At 35.6% G+C, this 16,488-nt stretch overlaps 1 protein-coding gene across 8 annotated transcripts in view; it reads right to left on the bottom strand.

Annotated features, from left to right (window-relative positions):
• LOC127507058 (probable polypeptide N-acetylgalactosaminyltransferase 8) overlaps positions 1-16,488 on the bottom strand; it is a 129,098-nt gene that overhangs the window by 97,305 nt on the left and 15,305 nt on the right. Inside the window, exons 1-11 of one of the 8 annotated variants that reach the window (XM_051883931.1) lie at positions 7,477-7,747; positions 7,176-7,404; positions 6,345-6,511; positions 5,867-6,050; positions 5,584-5,781; positions 5,226-5,340; positions 4,942-5,127; positions 4,690-4,827; positions 4,471-4,566; positions 4,227-4,394; positions 1,905-3,494 (exon numbers count right to left, since the gene is read on the bottom strand). In XM_051883931.1, the coding sequence (XP_051739891.1) occupies positions 3,360-3,494; positions 4,227-4,394; positions 4,471-4,566; positions 4,690-4,827; positions 4,942-5,127; positions 5,226-5,340; positions 5,584-5,781; positions 5,867-6,050; positions 6,345-6,511; positions 7,176-7,404; positions 7,477-7,654 (1,794 nt within the window). In that variant the 5' untranslated portion in view covers positions 7,655-7,747 and the 3' untranslated portion in view covers positions 1,905-3,359. Of the gene's footprint in view, positions 1-1,889; positions 3,495-4,226; positions 4,395-4,470; positions 4,567-4,689; positions 4,828-4,941; positions 5,128-5,225; positions 5,341-5,583; positions 5,782-5,866; positions 6,051-6,344; positions 6,512-7,175; positions 7,748-12,221; positions 12,406-12,627; positions 12,795-13,429; positions 13,597-16,488 lie in introns of those variants that run through there. The other 7 variants (XM_051883934.1, XM_051883924.1, XM_051883926.1 and 4 more) reach the window with 7 other exon arrangements.

Genomic DNA, 16,488 nt, shown 5'->3' with positions numbered 1-16,488 from the left:
AGAATGCACTGCAACATGCTTTATTATTCTCACCACTGTTGAGATTCACAGGCTGATTCTTCATGTCTGTCTCTAAATTAAAGAGTTTTTCAATCATACCAATTAAAAAGCCAGGCAAGGATGATTGTAGACCAGAAAATTATAGACACCTATAGCTTTGATGTCACACGTTTGTAAAATAATGGAGCATTTTATAAATGAGAGATTAACGCATTTCTTGGAAAGTAGAAACATTTTAACTGCAAATCCAATTGGATTTAGAAAAGGAAGAGGTATGATGGACCCAATAATATGTTTAGAGGATGAAGTGAGGAAAGCCCAAGTAAATAAAGAAACAGTGGTGGCAGTATTCTTTGATGTCGAAAAGGCATGCTGTGGAAAGAGGGTCTTTTAATCAAAATGCATCTAATGGGTATTGGAGGGAAAACTTTTAACTGGATAATGGATTTCCTTGATAGAAGAATGATTCAAGTGAAGATGGGTGTAGAGGTATCTAAGCAGTATGTAGTAGAGAATGGAACACCTCAAGGAAGCGTACTGAGCCCAACTCTGTTTTCCATTATGATTAATGACATTTTTTCAAATGTAACAATATATATGGGTAGGTCACTGTTTGCTGATGATGGGGCGTTATGGAAGAGAGGAAGAAATATTGAGTATATAGTCAGGAAAGTGCAAGAGGGAATAAATCAAGTGGAAAGTTGGGGTGTAAAATGGGGTTTTAAATTTTCATTTGAAAAGACTAAAGTTATGTTTTTTACAAGGAAAAAGATTAGAGGGAATCAGCTGAAATTGTATGGGAATTGTTTAGAAAATGTTGAATGCTTTCGGTTTCTTGGAGTTTACTTTGACAATAAATTAACATGGAAACAACATATAAAGTATACTGTTGATAAGTGCAGGAAAGTAATAAATGTCATGAGATGTCGTTCAGGTTTAAAATGGGGAGCTAATTTTACAGCTTTGAAATATATTTATCAGCATCAAAGTCTATGTTAGCAAAATTAGATATAGTGCAAGCTCGAGCTCTAAGAATTTGTTTAGGGGCAGTAAGAACCACACCAGTATGTGCAATGCAGGTGGAAGCTGGGGAAATGCCTTTGGAGCTACGCAGACTTCAGTTAGCAGCCAACTATTGGATTAATATTAGAGGGCATGGAGAATATCATCCAGTAAAAAACGTCTTGCAGTTGAGTTGGGAGAAGGAGAAAGTATATAGAGAAAGCTTTGGATGGACGGGACATCAAATAGCAAAAGATGTAAGAATATACAATAAAGAATTTGAGGAAACTGTAATATGGCCAATTAAGCCAGTTTGGGTATTAGAGTGTCCAAAGGTAGATTTAGAGCTACTGAAGATCAGACAATATGATAGGACATCTGATATAATAGAAGAATATCATAGGTATAGGGAGTATAAATATTCAGATCTTTACAGATGGATCTAAGGAAACAAATACTACTGGTTTAGGAGTTAGTGTGTAGTGTGTGATTATTTAAGTGTGTATGCTGTAGAGTTAGTTGCCATTTTGGAAGCAGTAAAGTGGATTGTAGAAAGCGGCACCAACAATTTTTTAATTCGTAGTGACTCTGTATCTGCTCTTTCGAGCATTAAATCAGGCACAACTAGAAACCATAAGGGCCTGCTCTATGATATTTTATTTATTTATACAACAGCAGTTAGGCAGGGGAAGAATATTGCATTCATGTGGGTTCCGGCTCATTCAGGTATTTCGGGTGCATTGAAAGGGCAGACAAGCTGGCATAAAAGGCAACTAAAAAGGAAAATGTTGAAATCAATATTAAGTTATCTAAATCAGAGGGAAAGAACACAGTGGGGAAAGAAATAATGAACAAATGGCAGCAGCAGTGGCAGAATGAAACAAAAGGAAGGCATTTATATTCAATACAAAGCAGAGTGGGTGTATCAAGAGATAATGATATGAGTAGGAGAGAACAAGTCATTTTAAGCAGAATAAGAACGGGGCATAGAAATCTTAATGGCACTCTGCATATTATGGGAAAACACCCAACAGGAATGTGCACACAAAGTCAGGAATATGAGACGGTTAAGCATGTTTTAATATCTTGTAGGAGGTTTATTCAAGAAAGACAAGAAATGATGACCCAGTTACAGAGTTTAGGACGGGAAGAGGGAAGTGTTAAAAGTATTTTAGAGTGTGCAGAGAAACAAAAAGGCAGGAAATACTTATTAGGTTTAAAAAAAAAAAAAAAAAAAACTGGGTTGGAGAAAAGAATATAGTGTAAAGGGAATTTAATACAGTAGGTGGCGGTAATGCAACAGATTGGATGCCAGTTGCCGTAAAAACCCAAAGAAGAGGAAAAAGAAAAAGAAAGAGATTTTCTTTTCAAATCAGAACAATTTTTAAGAAATCTTTTGAACTATATTGAAAAAGCAGGATCTTCTGCTGTAGAATCATAGGGCTGCTGTAATAAATAATGAAAATATAACTCAGAGATTGGGCTTTAAATGAGTTTATTGATTCAGGTCAAATAATGATTACATGAAAACATAACCAACACCACCTGATCATCTTTTCTCTTTGCTTGTTTGGGCATTATAACTCAGTTACAGCAGCCAAACAAAATGTAATATTAAAAAGTCAAGGGTCAAGAGCTCAACTAAAGCAATCCCTGATCTCCATGATGGTGACTTAAAAATTGTGATTTTTCTCCTTTGGTGATTCTGCTTGTTAACATCAGGTGTCTTCAATAACGGTCAATCATCACACAATTAATCACTTAATTATCTCATTAACTTTAACGCTGCTTCAGTGGGTTGGAATAAAAATATGGCAGGACTTTTAATTTCTGACCCCTGGACTTTCCACCTCTGCATCAGATACATTTTTATTCTAGATTTGAACAGTATAGGTAAAGATACATATTTCAAAACCTCTGCTTTGACCCTGTTCATAGTCCACGAACCTTTGCTCGATATAAATTCCACTGATAAGGGAATCCAGTATGCTTTTTTGATGCTGCAGCCTTCAAACATTGGCTTTTTGTGCAAATTTTTGGTCATACTGTAAAAAAACAAACAAACTTTACATTGTAATTTGTTATGTTGAACACTAACACTGTTATTTTATTGTAATAGTTTAATTGTAATAGTATCAGTGTTTGAGGAAACCATTTAATGACATTTTTAATTGATGACAAAATGTGATTATAACATATATAAATAAAAAATATAAACATTTTATTGTTAAATAACACAGACCTCACAGTAACAGTATAACATTCAACATTAGGTTTTAATGTCACATTTGTTTTGTTTTGAAGTTTATTCTACATTTATTTCTTTTATAATGTTTTCACTTCTGTGAAATGTCCTTTTAAAAGTCTTTGATGACATGTTGTATTGTCCATTTTTGTCCAGTGCATGTTTGCAAAATGAGATGATAGTAGGAATCCTGTCCTTGGCTGATCTCGAGACATCGGCTTGTGTTTCTATTTCTTATTGAATTGTCCTAAATTTAAAATGAAAACCATGAAATTAAGTTTTATTGATTATATCAATTATATATACATTCAGAACAGAGAATAACCACACACTTAACAATGTTACATTTTTTTTTTTTTTTTTTTTTTATCGCTAGGACACATTTCTCAGTACTTAGGTCACTTAGGACTGTGGATCATTTATCATTGCTTCAGCACAAAATTCATTAAATAACGGCATCTTTCAATGTACAATAACTCTTTTTTCTTACTCTTACTCTTACTCTTTTCAAAACCGTTAAACTTAAATTCACAACCAAGCACAATACAAAAATGAATAAGTCAGAAATGTGCACCATTTCTACCGTAACACCATATTGAAATATATTCTGAATCTAAAAAATCAAATACTATCAAACCAATTAGATGTAACTGAACACCTACAGAAGTGTTAGTCTTTCAATTTCATTACCATCCATTCAAAAGAGGAAAACTTAGAAAAATGTTGTACTAATGCAAACATTTTATGATTTACAAAGTGTGTTTGTTGGGTGAAAACTTTTGCTAGTGACTTGATTTGAGACATTTATGAAGTGTTTTGGTCATTTTAGTGCATTTTGAATGTGAAATTAACTGCTGTGCCAAGTTAAAAGATGTTTAGGATAACTGTGTGAAGGGTTTTGAAAAAAAAAAAAAAAAAAAAATATATATATATATATATATATATATATATATATATAAAATGCACATCAGGACCATACCTGAGTGAAGTCCCAGTATATACTCAGTCCTTTCTCCTTGGCTTTTTTACAGTCATGTAACCCTGGTGTGCTTCCACTACCGGGATCCGTTAGACAACGGTTGGAGTTATACTTGTGAGATTTGATTCCTCCAATGTAGATCTCTCCATTACGATTGTAGTAACAATACTGTGAGAGATGTTGAAAAAAGAATGTGTTTTGGATGTAGATATTCACAGCAAAGGTTTACACTTACATACAGTACCTGAGAGTCATAGTAATGACACCCATACAGAATAGGTACACTTCCAGGAACAGGTCCTTGATCAATACAGTAATCTTCTAGAAGATCATTCTTCAACTGTCATGAGAAACAAACAGCGGAAGTTGATGACTGGTTTAGATGGATCAACTATTTACTAAACTTTATTCATCTCTTCTTGGGATGGAAATTGTGTATATCAGAAGACTTTGGGCAACTTACTGTGCCATAAGCCATTATGTCTTCCCAGCTGTCTAGCAGAGGATAAACATTTTCCAGATACCATTTGAAGGGCTTACATTTGAGTTTCTCTCGTAACTGTTTTCTTTCAGTCACATCACCAATATCAATCCCATGATCCTAGAGGAAAAACAGTCATTTTGTTAACCAGGTCCAGGGTGATGATATGAAGATCAATGAAATATTCAACTTATCCTGAGCTAACCTTGAAACAATGTTTACGATTACTGTTACCTTTAGAGGGAGATTCCAGGCAATATTTACATATGATTTATATTCATCCATCCAGATTTCAGCCACTCTCAGAGCATTTCGAATCATGGATTTGCTGAGATCCGGTGAATAAGGCTTATGTTCTCTTTCAATGTGAGCAATCTTTGAACATGGCACCACTTCTATACTCCCACCACAGAGCCAGACCTGATTTATTATTAAATATCAGATATTGATCAAATTCAAGCACTTTTTACACATATTATATGCATTTTTTGGTGCCACAATATGCAGTAATATCTTACACGTATTGCTAGTTCAACATTTTCACCCCCATAAATTGTCATTCCCTCATCCAAAACTCCAATTTCTCCTAAGAACTGACGATCGGCCACAAGGATACCCATGACTGAGGGACTCCTAACAATGCAGAAAAAGATACTGAATATATGTTCAATCAAATCCTAAACTGAAAACTGCAGCCTAATTATCAATGTTGGCACAAAATGGAAGTTGCAATAGTCTTTTCCATATTGTGAAGTTTATTCGAGTGAAATGACTTCTTGAACAAGAAAAAAAATGTATGGCAAGTGCATAATGTATAGTGCATCATTTGGGACACAACTAATGTGTTTAAAATGATGAAAAAGTGACACCACTTACTTCCCTGGTTCTGATGGGTCGTTAATTTTGTACCATTCTGGCCGGAAAGACTCGTACATGCACCAAAGGTTCCAGTCAAACGCATGAGCAGCGGGATTATAGTTAACAATCTCCAGGGTGTCAAAACACACTTTGTCTAACACTGGCGACAGCACTATTGTTCTGTCTGTTTTGATTCTTGCAAGCAGTGGCTCTGCCCTGGAACAATAAGGCAGTCAAATGTTTAGTTACCAAGGATACTAATTCCCTCATGTTATTGTACTCAGACAGTGGTAGTATTTACCATTCCTTGTGAACCTCAATGTGGGCATCCAGAATGGCCACCACCTGGCCTGTGGCCGCTTCCCAGCCTGATACTCTTGCCTTGGCAAGGCCCATCTGCCTTTTGTGTCTCACTTTCTTGATTAAGCCAGGTTTGTCTTTATTAATTAGAACAATGTACTCATCTAGAGGCAACTGCAGATCCTCTGTTAAGAAATTAAAATATGCATATTCAATTATTAATATTTATAATGCTGTATAATCAGTTGTAATATTTAATAGAATTAATGCACTGTGTAAATATTTTTCTTAATCAGTGTTTTTGTCTTTTAGCAATTTTTCTATATTCTTCATTAAATAAGGTTACTTTTCTTGATTAAATTTTTCAATGCTTAACACATAAAAAAACTATTTAGAAACAATTTTAGAATATCTAATATCCTAAATATTTTTACTCCTCAAATAAATAAAATGTAACAAATATTTAGAGTAAAACTAACCATTCAAGCTGTAGTCGTCCACCAGGATGATTTCTGTTAGCAGATGAGCAGGTGTTTTGTCAATGATGCTGCGGATTGCCCTTTTAATGACTGACAGAGCCTCGTTTAAATAAATCAGAATCACACTAATAGACGGCAGGTCCTTGGGGTAGATCTTCACAGCACATCTGTATATATACATATGTAAATGAGTTTATATATGCAAACACTAACAGTAAATCAATACTTTTATTTAACACACACACATATATATATATATATATATATATATTCCCCTAAAAAAGTAACTAATTGCTTTACTTAGTTACTTTTGTGTTACTTTTTCTCATCTGGGCTGGGCTGTTTGTTTGTTTTTACAATGTAATTTTGGCAAATGTAAATAAGGCCCAAAAGTGAAATGAATAAGCCTCAGGCTAAAGGAAATGTTAATTCATGCAGGGTGCAGCTCAAACAAACAAGCCTTTCAGCTGTGCTGCCATTCTGGATTGCAGAAGAATAGGATGCAGGAGAAGTAAATGAGTAAATGCTCACATTTAGTCTAGAATTAGTCTAGAATAACCATCATTTTTATATAGCGCACATAACGCCTCTGCACTTACTCCCAATTTCTCTCAACATGGCGGCAGGAGAGCTGTCAGTCAATAAATGGGAAAACAATGTAACTTGCGTTACTTATTTGAAAAAGTAACTCAGATATTTTGTTGTAAATTTAAAAGTAATGCGTTACTTAGTTACCGTTTTCAACATTGATAATAAGAAGAAAAGTTACTTCTTTGCCATCACAGGAATAAATTACATTTTAAAAATATATTAAAGTTATAAAGCTGTTACCTGTGGTCTCGAGTATCAGGGATTGTTCTGTTCACTGGTAATCTGTTACTGAGGAACACATTGTATCCGTAGTCCTGAAACTGCTTTTCTGCTTCCTTCTGTTCCTCCTCTGTGAGTTCAGCTCCCCATGAACGGAATAGAGGCGATTGTGGATACAACTTCTTAACCTCAATTTTCTGCTCCACAACAGTTTCTTTGACTTTTTGATTTTTGAACTCTATGAATTTGGCTGAAAAAATAAAGTATATAACATTTGAACATCCTTTTAATCATTGATAATGTTCTCAAAATGTAAACTCACCTATTTTATGAACTTGATCTTCTATTCTCTTCAGTCTTCTAAGAATCTCCAGATCTTCTGGCCTTTGTAACCTTTTGCCATTACTCTTCTCCTGTCTGATAAGTGACATGTACACAAGACTGTAAACTATAACACCAGTAACTATCACACCAACTCTTGCAGCAATCCTCATTTTCATAATGTCCTTACGGCCGTGAAATATTCGTAGGAAGTTTATGAATTCCTGTTCATAATGTTGCCTTTAAATAAAGGTGTAGTTCACTGGTTCTGAAACCTCTGATATGAGTTATGGGAGTGGTTAAGGTTATTGCTGATTTGTCAAAGGCATTAAGTCAAAGTTCTTCCAGAGAACTTGAGTTAGTGTCTGATATGATATAGGGAGTGAGTGAGTGTGTGTGTGTGTGTGTGTGTGTGTGTGTGTGTGTGTGTATACAGGTGCTGGTCATATAATTAGAATATCATCAAAAAGTTGATTTATTTCACTAATTCCATTCAAAAAGTGAAACTTGTATATTATATTCATTCATTACACAGAGACTGATATATTTCAAATGTTTATTTCTTTTAATTTTGATGATTATAACTGACAACTAAGGAAAATCCCAAATTCAGTATGTCAGAAAATTAGAATATTACTTAAGACCAATACAAAGAAAGGATTTTTAGAAATCTTGGCCAACTGAAAAGTATGAACATGAAAAGTATGAGCATGTACAGCACTCAATACTTAGTTGGGGCTCCTTTTGCATGAATTACTGCAGCAATGCGGCGTGGCATGGAGTCGATCAGTCTGTGGCACTGCTCAGGTGTTATAAGAGCCCAGGTTGCTCTGATAGTGGCCTTCAGCTCTTCTGCATTGTTGGGTCTGGCTTATCGCATCTTCCTCTTTACAATACCCCATAGATTTTCTATGGGGTTAAGGTCAGGCGAGTTTGTTGGCCAAATAAGAACAGGGATACCATGGTCCTTAAACCAGGTACTGGTAGCTTTGGCACTGTGTGCAGGTGCCAAGTCCTGTTGGAAAGTCAAATCTGCATCTCCATAAAGTTGGTCAGCAGCAGGAAGCATGAAGTGCTCTAAAACTTCCTGGTATACGGCTACGTTGATCTTGGACCTCAGAAAACACAGTGGACCAACACCAGCAGATGACATGGCACCCCAAACCATCACTGACTGGGGAAACTTTACACTGGACCTCAAGCAACGTGGATTGTGTGCCTCTCCTCTCTTCCTCCAGACTCTGGGACCCTGATTTCCAAAGGAAATGCAAAATTTACTTTCATCAGAGAACATAACTTTGGACCACTCAGCAGCAGTCCAGTCCTTTTTGTCTTTAGCCCAGGCGAGACGCTTCTGGCGCTGTCTGTTGTTCAAGAGTGGCTTGACACAAGGAATGCGACAGCTGAAACCCATGTCTTGCATACGTCTGTGCGTAGTGGTTCTTGAAGCACTGACTCCAGCTGCAGTCCACTCTTTGTGAATCTCCCTCACATTTTTGAATGGGTTTTGTTTCACAATCCTCTCCAGGGTGCGGTTATCCCTATTGCTTGTACGCTTTTTTCGACCACATCTTTTCCTTCCCTTCGCCTCTCTATTAATGTGCTTGGACACAGAGCTCTGTGAACAGCCAGCCTCTTTTGCAATGACCTTTTGTGTCTTGCCCTCCTTGTGCAAGGTGTCAGTGGTCGTCTTTTGGACAACTGTCAAGTCAGCAGTCTTCCCCATGATTGTGTAGCCTACAGAACTAGACTGAGAGACCATTTAAAGGCCTTTGCAGGTGTTTTGAGTTAATTAGCTGATTAGAGTGTGGCACCAGGTGTCTTCAATATTGAACCTTTTCACAATATTCTAATTTTCTGAGATACTGAATTTGGGATTTTCCTTAGTTGTCAGTTATAATCATCAAAATTAAAAGAAATAAACATTTGAAATATATCAGTCTGTGTGTAATGAATGAATATAATATACAAGTTTCACTTTTTGAATGGAATTAGTGAAATAAATCAACTTTTTGATGATATTGTAATTATATGACCAGCACCTGTATGTATATATATATATATATATATATATATATATAGCCATATTGGTAGTATGTAATCACAAAATGAGAACAAATATGTCTATTAAAATAATATAGACATAATGATGAAACAACTGATGAAACAACCAGGGCTCCATTTTGTTGAAAAAAAAAAATGACAAAAAGCATCCCCTCTAAAGCCACCATCCCACCTTACCATCTCCTTTAGATTAACAGTTTCATATATTATGTAATTAACAGCGATTGACCAATCAGAACACAGTATTGTAACGTGCTGCACCCAGTCACGCCAGAGCTCTGATTCAAGCAAGCTTTCATCATTTTTTGTGCTTGTTCAAAAGGATCAGGAGAACGGTTCAAGCGCATCTTTCGACGAAGAAGAGAACAGAAGGTATGATATTACTTTGATTAGTGTTTTCAGAACATTCCCCTGACACATTAGAACTAATAACAAACATAGCTAATGTGCATTGATGCTGTCAGTGAATGTGATAATGCACACATATAGGTTATGTTAGCTACATGTACGTGTTTATTTATTCAATAAAAAACTATGGTCTCTGTTCATACTACGCTGTTTAAAACTGCATGAACCATCCATTCAAGACACAGCTAACAACGACTGTACCTCTAATCATCATAAGAACCCAAGAACTCAAAAGTTGCATTTAATTCAGAAATAATTCTATTATTTTTGTCCAAACTATCCAATGTTAGAGCTCTGGAGCCACACAATCTTTATATTATTTTTAGAATCATCTTAGCATTAACAAGCCTGTTAACAAGCAGAATCACTGAAAGAAAGAAGAGAACAGAAAAAAAGAGACAAACAGAAACACAAAAGCTAAAACTGACTTCAGCCACAGCCTTTAAATCTCTCCAGATCTCAGCAGAGGAGGATTAAACAACTCCACAAACAGCATTACAACTTCACATATTACTAACCAGATTGATTTTATTTATGTCATTCATCTACAGAAGTTCTTATTGTGAATTAACAGAAGTTTAACGCTCATGTTTGTTTCATTTGAAGTCACCGTAATGGTGATTGGTGTTTACATTAGTTGTGCTCTTAACTCTTATAAATTTTTCATCTTCACTGGATGCTGTGACAGTGTGTTTGTCTGGTATGTTTGCAGTGGCAAATAAAGTTGTAATGAGGTTAGATGATGGTTTGGCAATCATTGCAAAATAACATGAGTTACTGATATCGTTTGAATGTAATAATTGTGTTGCCATGCATTTGATTTACAAACCACATTTTACCGTAACATGTGATCACACTGTATTGCAGAAATCGGTTATAAGATTTCAGTGACGGTCGGGTTTGTTCGGTTGCGAGATCTCAATCGGTTTCATTTTGCTATGAGATTTCAATGACGCTCATTTTGTTTCTTTAGGAGATCTCAATAACAGTCAGTTTCATTCCTTTACGAGATCTCAATGACTGTCAGTTCTGTTTTATTAAGAAATTTCAATGATTGTCGGTTTTGTTCCTTTACAAGATTTCAGTGACGATCGGTTTTGTTCCTTTACAACAGTGGTTCCTAGCCACGTTCCTGGAGGCCCCCCAACACTGCATATTATGTATCTCTCCTTTGTCTGACACACCCATTTCAGGTCTTAGAGTTTCTACTAATGAGATTTGAATTCGACGTGTTTGATTAAGGAGACATATGCAGTGTTGAGGGTCCTCTAGAAATGTGGTTGGGAACCCCTGCTTTACAACACACATGTCAAACTCTAGTCCTGAAGGGCCGGTGTCCTACAGAGTTTAGTTCCAGCCAGCTCGAAAACATCTGCCTGGAATTTTCTAGTAATCCTGAAGACCTTGATTAGCTGGTTCAGGTGTGTTTAATTGGAGTTGGTTCTAAACTCTGCAGGACAGTGGTTTGACACCCCTGCTTTACATGGTCGGTTTTGTTCCTTTACAAGATTTCAATGACAGTCAGTTTTGTTCCTTTACGAGATTTTAGTGACGGTTGGATTTGTTCGGTTAAAAGATTTCAAAGACAGTCAGTTTTGTTTCGTTACAAGATGTCAATGATAGTCAGTTTTGTTCCTTTACAAGATTTCAGTGACGGCCTGTTTTGTTCCATTACATTTCAATAATTGTTGGTTTTGTTTCGTTACAAGATTTTAATGACGGTTGGTTTTCAGTGTCAGTCAGCTTAATTTGGTTACAAGATTTCAAAGATGGTCAGTTTTGTTTCGTTACGAGAGTTCAATGATGGTTGGTTTTATTTCTTTACGAGGTCTCAATGATGGCAGGTTTTGTTCCTTTGTTCCTTTATGAGATTTCAAAGACGGACGGTTTTGTTTCTTTACAAAATTTTAGTGATGGTTAATTTTGGTCCTTTACTTGATCTCAGTGACAATCACTTTTGTTTCTTTACGAGATTTCAATGATTGATGGTTTTGTTTAGTCACGAGATCTCAATGACAGTCGGTTTGGTTTCGTTATGAGATTTCAATGACAGTTGAATTTGAAACAAATCAAACTGTCGGTTTTGTTCAATTACAAGATTTCAATTATGATCAGTTTTGTTCAGTTACAAAATTTCAAGGCCGGTTGGTTGAACACCGGCCGGTTCTGTGAAATGTCCTTTTAAAAGTCTTTGATGACATGTTGTGACCATGTTTAGTTACCAAAGATACTAATTCCCTCATGTTATTGTACTCAGACAGTGGTAGTATTTACCATTCCTTGTGAACCTCAATGTGGGCATCCAGAACGGCCACCACCTGGCCTGTGGCCGCTTCCCAGCCTGATATTCTTGCCTTGGCAAGGCCCATCTGCCTTTTGTGTCTCACTTTCTTGATTAAGCCAGGTTTGTCTTTATTAATTAGACCAATATACTCATCTAGAGGCAACTGCAGATCCTCTGTTAAGAAATTTAAAATATTTATTAGCATAAATTGTTATATTTAATTATTAATATTATCATACTGTATATTTAATAAAATAATTTATAAATTAATTCATGAACAATTTTCTATATTAACCTCACACTCATGCTTAACATAAAAAAAAACTATTCAGAAAAAAAAAATGCAGTTCAAAATATATTATCTGAATGTCTAATACCAAATAAATAAAAACTAACCATTCAAGCTGTAGTCGTCCACCAGGATGATTTCTGTTAGCAGATGAGCAGGTGTTTTGTCAATGATGCTGCGGATTGCCCTTTTAATGACTGACAGAGCCTCGTTTAAATAAATCAGAATCACACTAATAGACGGCAGGTCCTTGGGGTAGATCTTCGCAGCACATCTGCGCACACAAACACACACATTTGCTTCACTGTTAGTGAGGACATTGTATAGACTTCCATTGATTTTATATCAGGTTAATGATATTTTCTATCACATAACCAATTCCCTACCCCTATTTGCAAAACACTAGATTTAAATAAAATGTTGGGTTTCCATGTTTTAATGGGACATTTCATAGACATAATGATTTTTATACTGTACAAACTGTATATTCTATCCACTAAACCTACCCAACACAGAGAACTTTCAGCATTTTTACATTTTCAAAAAACATCATTCTCTATGATTTATAAGCTGTTTTCCTCATGGGGACCAAAAAATGTCTCCACAAGGACAAGGATTTCATATATCTTTATCTTTGTGGGGACCCATAATGTAGGATTTACCAGGACCACCCACAACCAAACTGTTTTCAACATTGATAATACACAGCAAATCAGCATATAAGAATGATTTCTGAAGGATCATGTGACACTGAAGACTGGAGAATCCAGCTTCGCCATTACATTAATAAATTATACTGTTTCATTTTATACTAATGATTACATTTATACTTTATATTAATTATTACTTTTATCCTAATTGTACTATTTTAAATTATACTAAACTCGAAAACTGTTATAAAGCTGTTACCTGTGGTCTCGAGTATCAGGGATTGTTCTGTTCACTGGTAATCTGTTACTGAGGAACACATTGTATCCGTATTCCTAAAACTGCTTTTCTGCTTCCATCTGTTCCTCCTCTGTTAGTTCAGCTCCCCATGAACGGAATAGAGGCGAGTTTGGATACAACTTCTTAACCTCAATTTTCTTTGTAATGTTCTGCTCCACAACAGGCTCTTTGACTTGCTGATTTTTAACATCTATGAATTTAGCTGAAAAAGTATATAACAATTGAGAATGACTTATCTTTTAATCACTGATAACGTTAAATTAAAATGTATATAATGAGAACAAACTTACCTATTTTATCAACTTGATCTTCTATTCTCTTCAGTTTTCTAAGAACCTCCAGATCTTCTGGCCTTTGTAACCTGTTGTCAAGTGACATGTACACAAGAGTGTAAACTATAACACCAGTAACTAACACACCAGCTCTTGTAGCAATCCTCATTTTCAAAATGTCTTTGCGGCTGTGAAAAATGCTTCAGGAGTTTATGAATGCCTGTTCATAATGTTGCCTGAAATCAAAGGTGTAGTTCACTTTGATTTATGCAAGACACGTCTGATATGAAAAATGGGAGTGGTTAAAATGAGTTGTTTTTGTCAGTAGCATGAAGTCAAAGTTCTATTATTATACTCCACTACCTTTCAGAAGTTTGGGGTCAGTAAGATTATTTAATGTTTTTGAAAAAATTCGTATGCTAACAAAAATACAGTAAACTCTCTTTAAAGTAACTTGACTAACTAATTTCAATGATGGTTGATTTTGTTCGGTTACGAGATTTCAAAGACAGTTTTGTTTGAAACGATTCAAACTGTTGGTTTTGTTCTATTACGAGATTTCAATGACGGTCTGTTTTGTTCGGTTTGCGAGATTTCAATGGGGGTCCGTTTTGTTCCTTCAGGAGATCTCAATAGCAGACAGTTTCGTTTCTTTATGAGATCTAAATGACTGTCAGTTTTGTTTCAATATGAAATTTCAATGACGGTCAGTTTTGTTCCTTTACGAGATTTCAATGACAGTTGGTTTTCATTGTCAGCCAGTTTTGTTCAGTTACGAGATCTCAAAACAGCATGATTTTGTTCCTTTAGGAGATCTCAATAACAGTCAGTTTCATTCCTTTATGAGATCTCAATGTCAGTTTTGTTTCAATATGAAATTTCAATGACGGTCAGTTTTGTTCCTTTGTTCTTTTATGAGATTTTAAACACATTCGGTTTTCTTCCGTTACGAGACTTCAATGATGGTTGGTTTTGTTCTGTTACGAGATTTCAGTGATGGTCAGTTTTATTCAGTTACGAGATTTCAATGACGTCTGTTTTATTCGATTATGAGATTTCAGTGATGGCTGGTTTTGTTCGGTTAAGAGATCTTAATGTCGGTTGGTTATGTTCGATTACGAGATGTTGGTCAGTTTTTTTAGCATGCCCGCCTCCCATGCTGGTGATCCATGTTTGAGTCCGCTCAGAGCGGGGTGGTTAGGACCAGGTGGGGTTATGTTAGTACAATGACCCGGATGGGAGTGAGGTTTAAGGGGGTGAGTGTAATGAAGACCAGATAGCAGAGAGCTGTAAAGGTAAACCTCACTCCCCGACCTCAAGAGGCGCACAAGCAAAAGATGTTAGAGACTGTGGTCTTTAAGCTCAAAGTATAGTTCACTTTTTATGCATACGCGAGGGTCAGTGTACAGCACTGCCAAATTTTTGTAACCGTGCGTACTTGTACATTTAATTTTTTTGCAGTAATTAGTTTATCCACAAGGTGGCCACCATACAAAGTATAGCCAGGGCTTAATCCTCCTTGTTAGTGTGCCCGCTTCCTATGCCAGCAACCTGGGTTCAAGTCTCGGCGGGGGTGCGAGTAGAACCCAGAGGGTTTATACTTACAACAGAGCAAATGTTAATGTCTGAACATATTTTTGTAAAGTGTATTGTACAAATGAAATGCGAATATATATGATATTTCCATGAAATTTTGTTCAGATACCAAATATTTTGACAATCAAATACACATATACACTTCTGGTGATGCATCATGGATTAGTGTTTTATTATAATTATTTTTATTTATCTATTCATGTATTTTTATTTTATTTATTATTTTTTGTAAAAAGTGTCCATGCATGTTTAGCAGGAGTTTTTATTGCATTTACGCTGTTCTGACCAGCAGAGGTCACCAGTGTATGGTGTTTCAAATGCTTCAAAACAGTGAATCATTTTGCAAAGCAGTTGGTTCAATTGTTTTGAAGCTTTGAAAAGCTTAATTTCTCTCATCACAGATGTAACATATTTATAAAAAAATAAAATAAAATAAAAAAAAGATTGATCACTGCAAGGCCTTTCAAGCATTTTTCCAACCATAGAATCTCTTAGAAATATAAATCTCAACAATGGTGACATGCTTTATGCCACAATGCATTTTATAACAGACTATTATTAAGTTGAAATTAACATCTACATGATCAAAAAAAAAAAAAAAAAAACACTGTGTAAGATTAGACCACTAGATGATGACAACCTCGTCATCATCAAGTTGTTAACATCACAATTTCAGCAGCATGAAAAAAACTAACACTAAAGGTCTGTTTACACGTCAATGATGTACTGCCATGGATTTCACAGTTTTATCCTTTTCTTTGGTGTTTATTCCAACCAAAATTCAACATCTCCCTAACATTGGACCTTGACATCAAACAAACGTTGGGTTAAGACGTCAACCCGATTTTCATTTTTAACCAAAATCCAATGTCTGATCAATGTTGGAGTCTACATCCTGTGCCTGCTGGGTAAAGGTTGAGATGGAGTGATGCTGGAAGAAAATTCTCACTGTGGCATAAGTAGTTATGATTGACAGGTAATGAACATGCACAATCCAACCTCTGTTTCGCCTAAATTTGTTAAAATATTGTGAGCATGTTTTGATTTACAGTTATCAAAAGAAAGCTTTCTGAGAGAATCTCTTTATATTTGTTGTATGAGTGTCAGTTGTTGAGTGTGTGTGATAATAAGTAGCTGCAGTATCTGTCAGTG

This window comes from Ctenopharyngodon idella, chromosome 24 (genome assembly GCF_019924925.1).
Source record: "Ctenopharyngodon idella isolate HZGC_01 chromosome 24, HZGC01, whole genome shotgun sequence".
NCBI lineage: Eukaryota > Metazoa > Chordata > Actinopteri > Cypriniformes > Xenocyprididae > Ctenopharyngodon > Ctenopharyngodon idella.
Note: the sequence above shows the minus strand (reverse complement) of the source record. Positions and strands in the feature narration are given on the sequence as shown.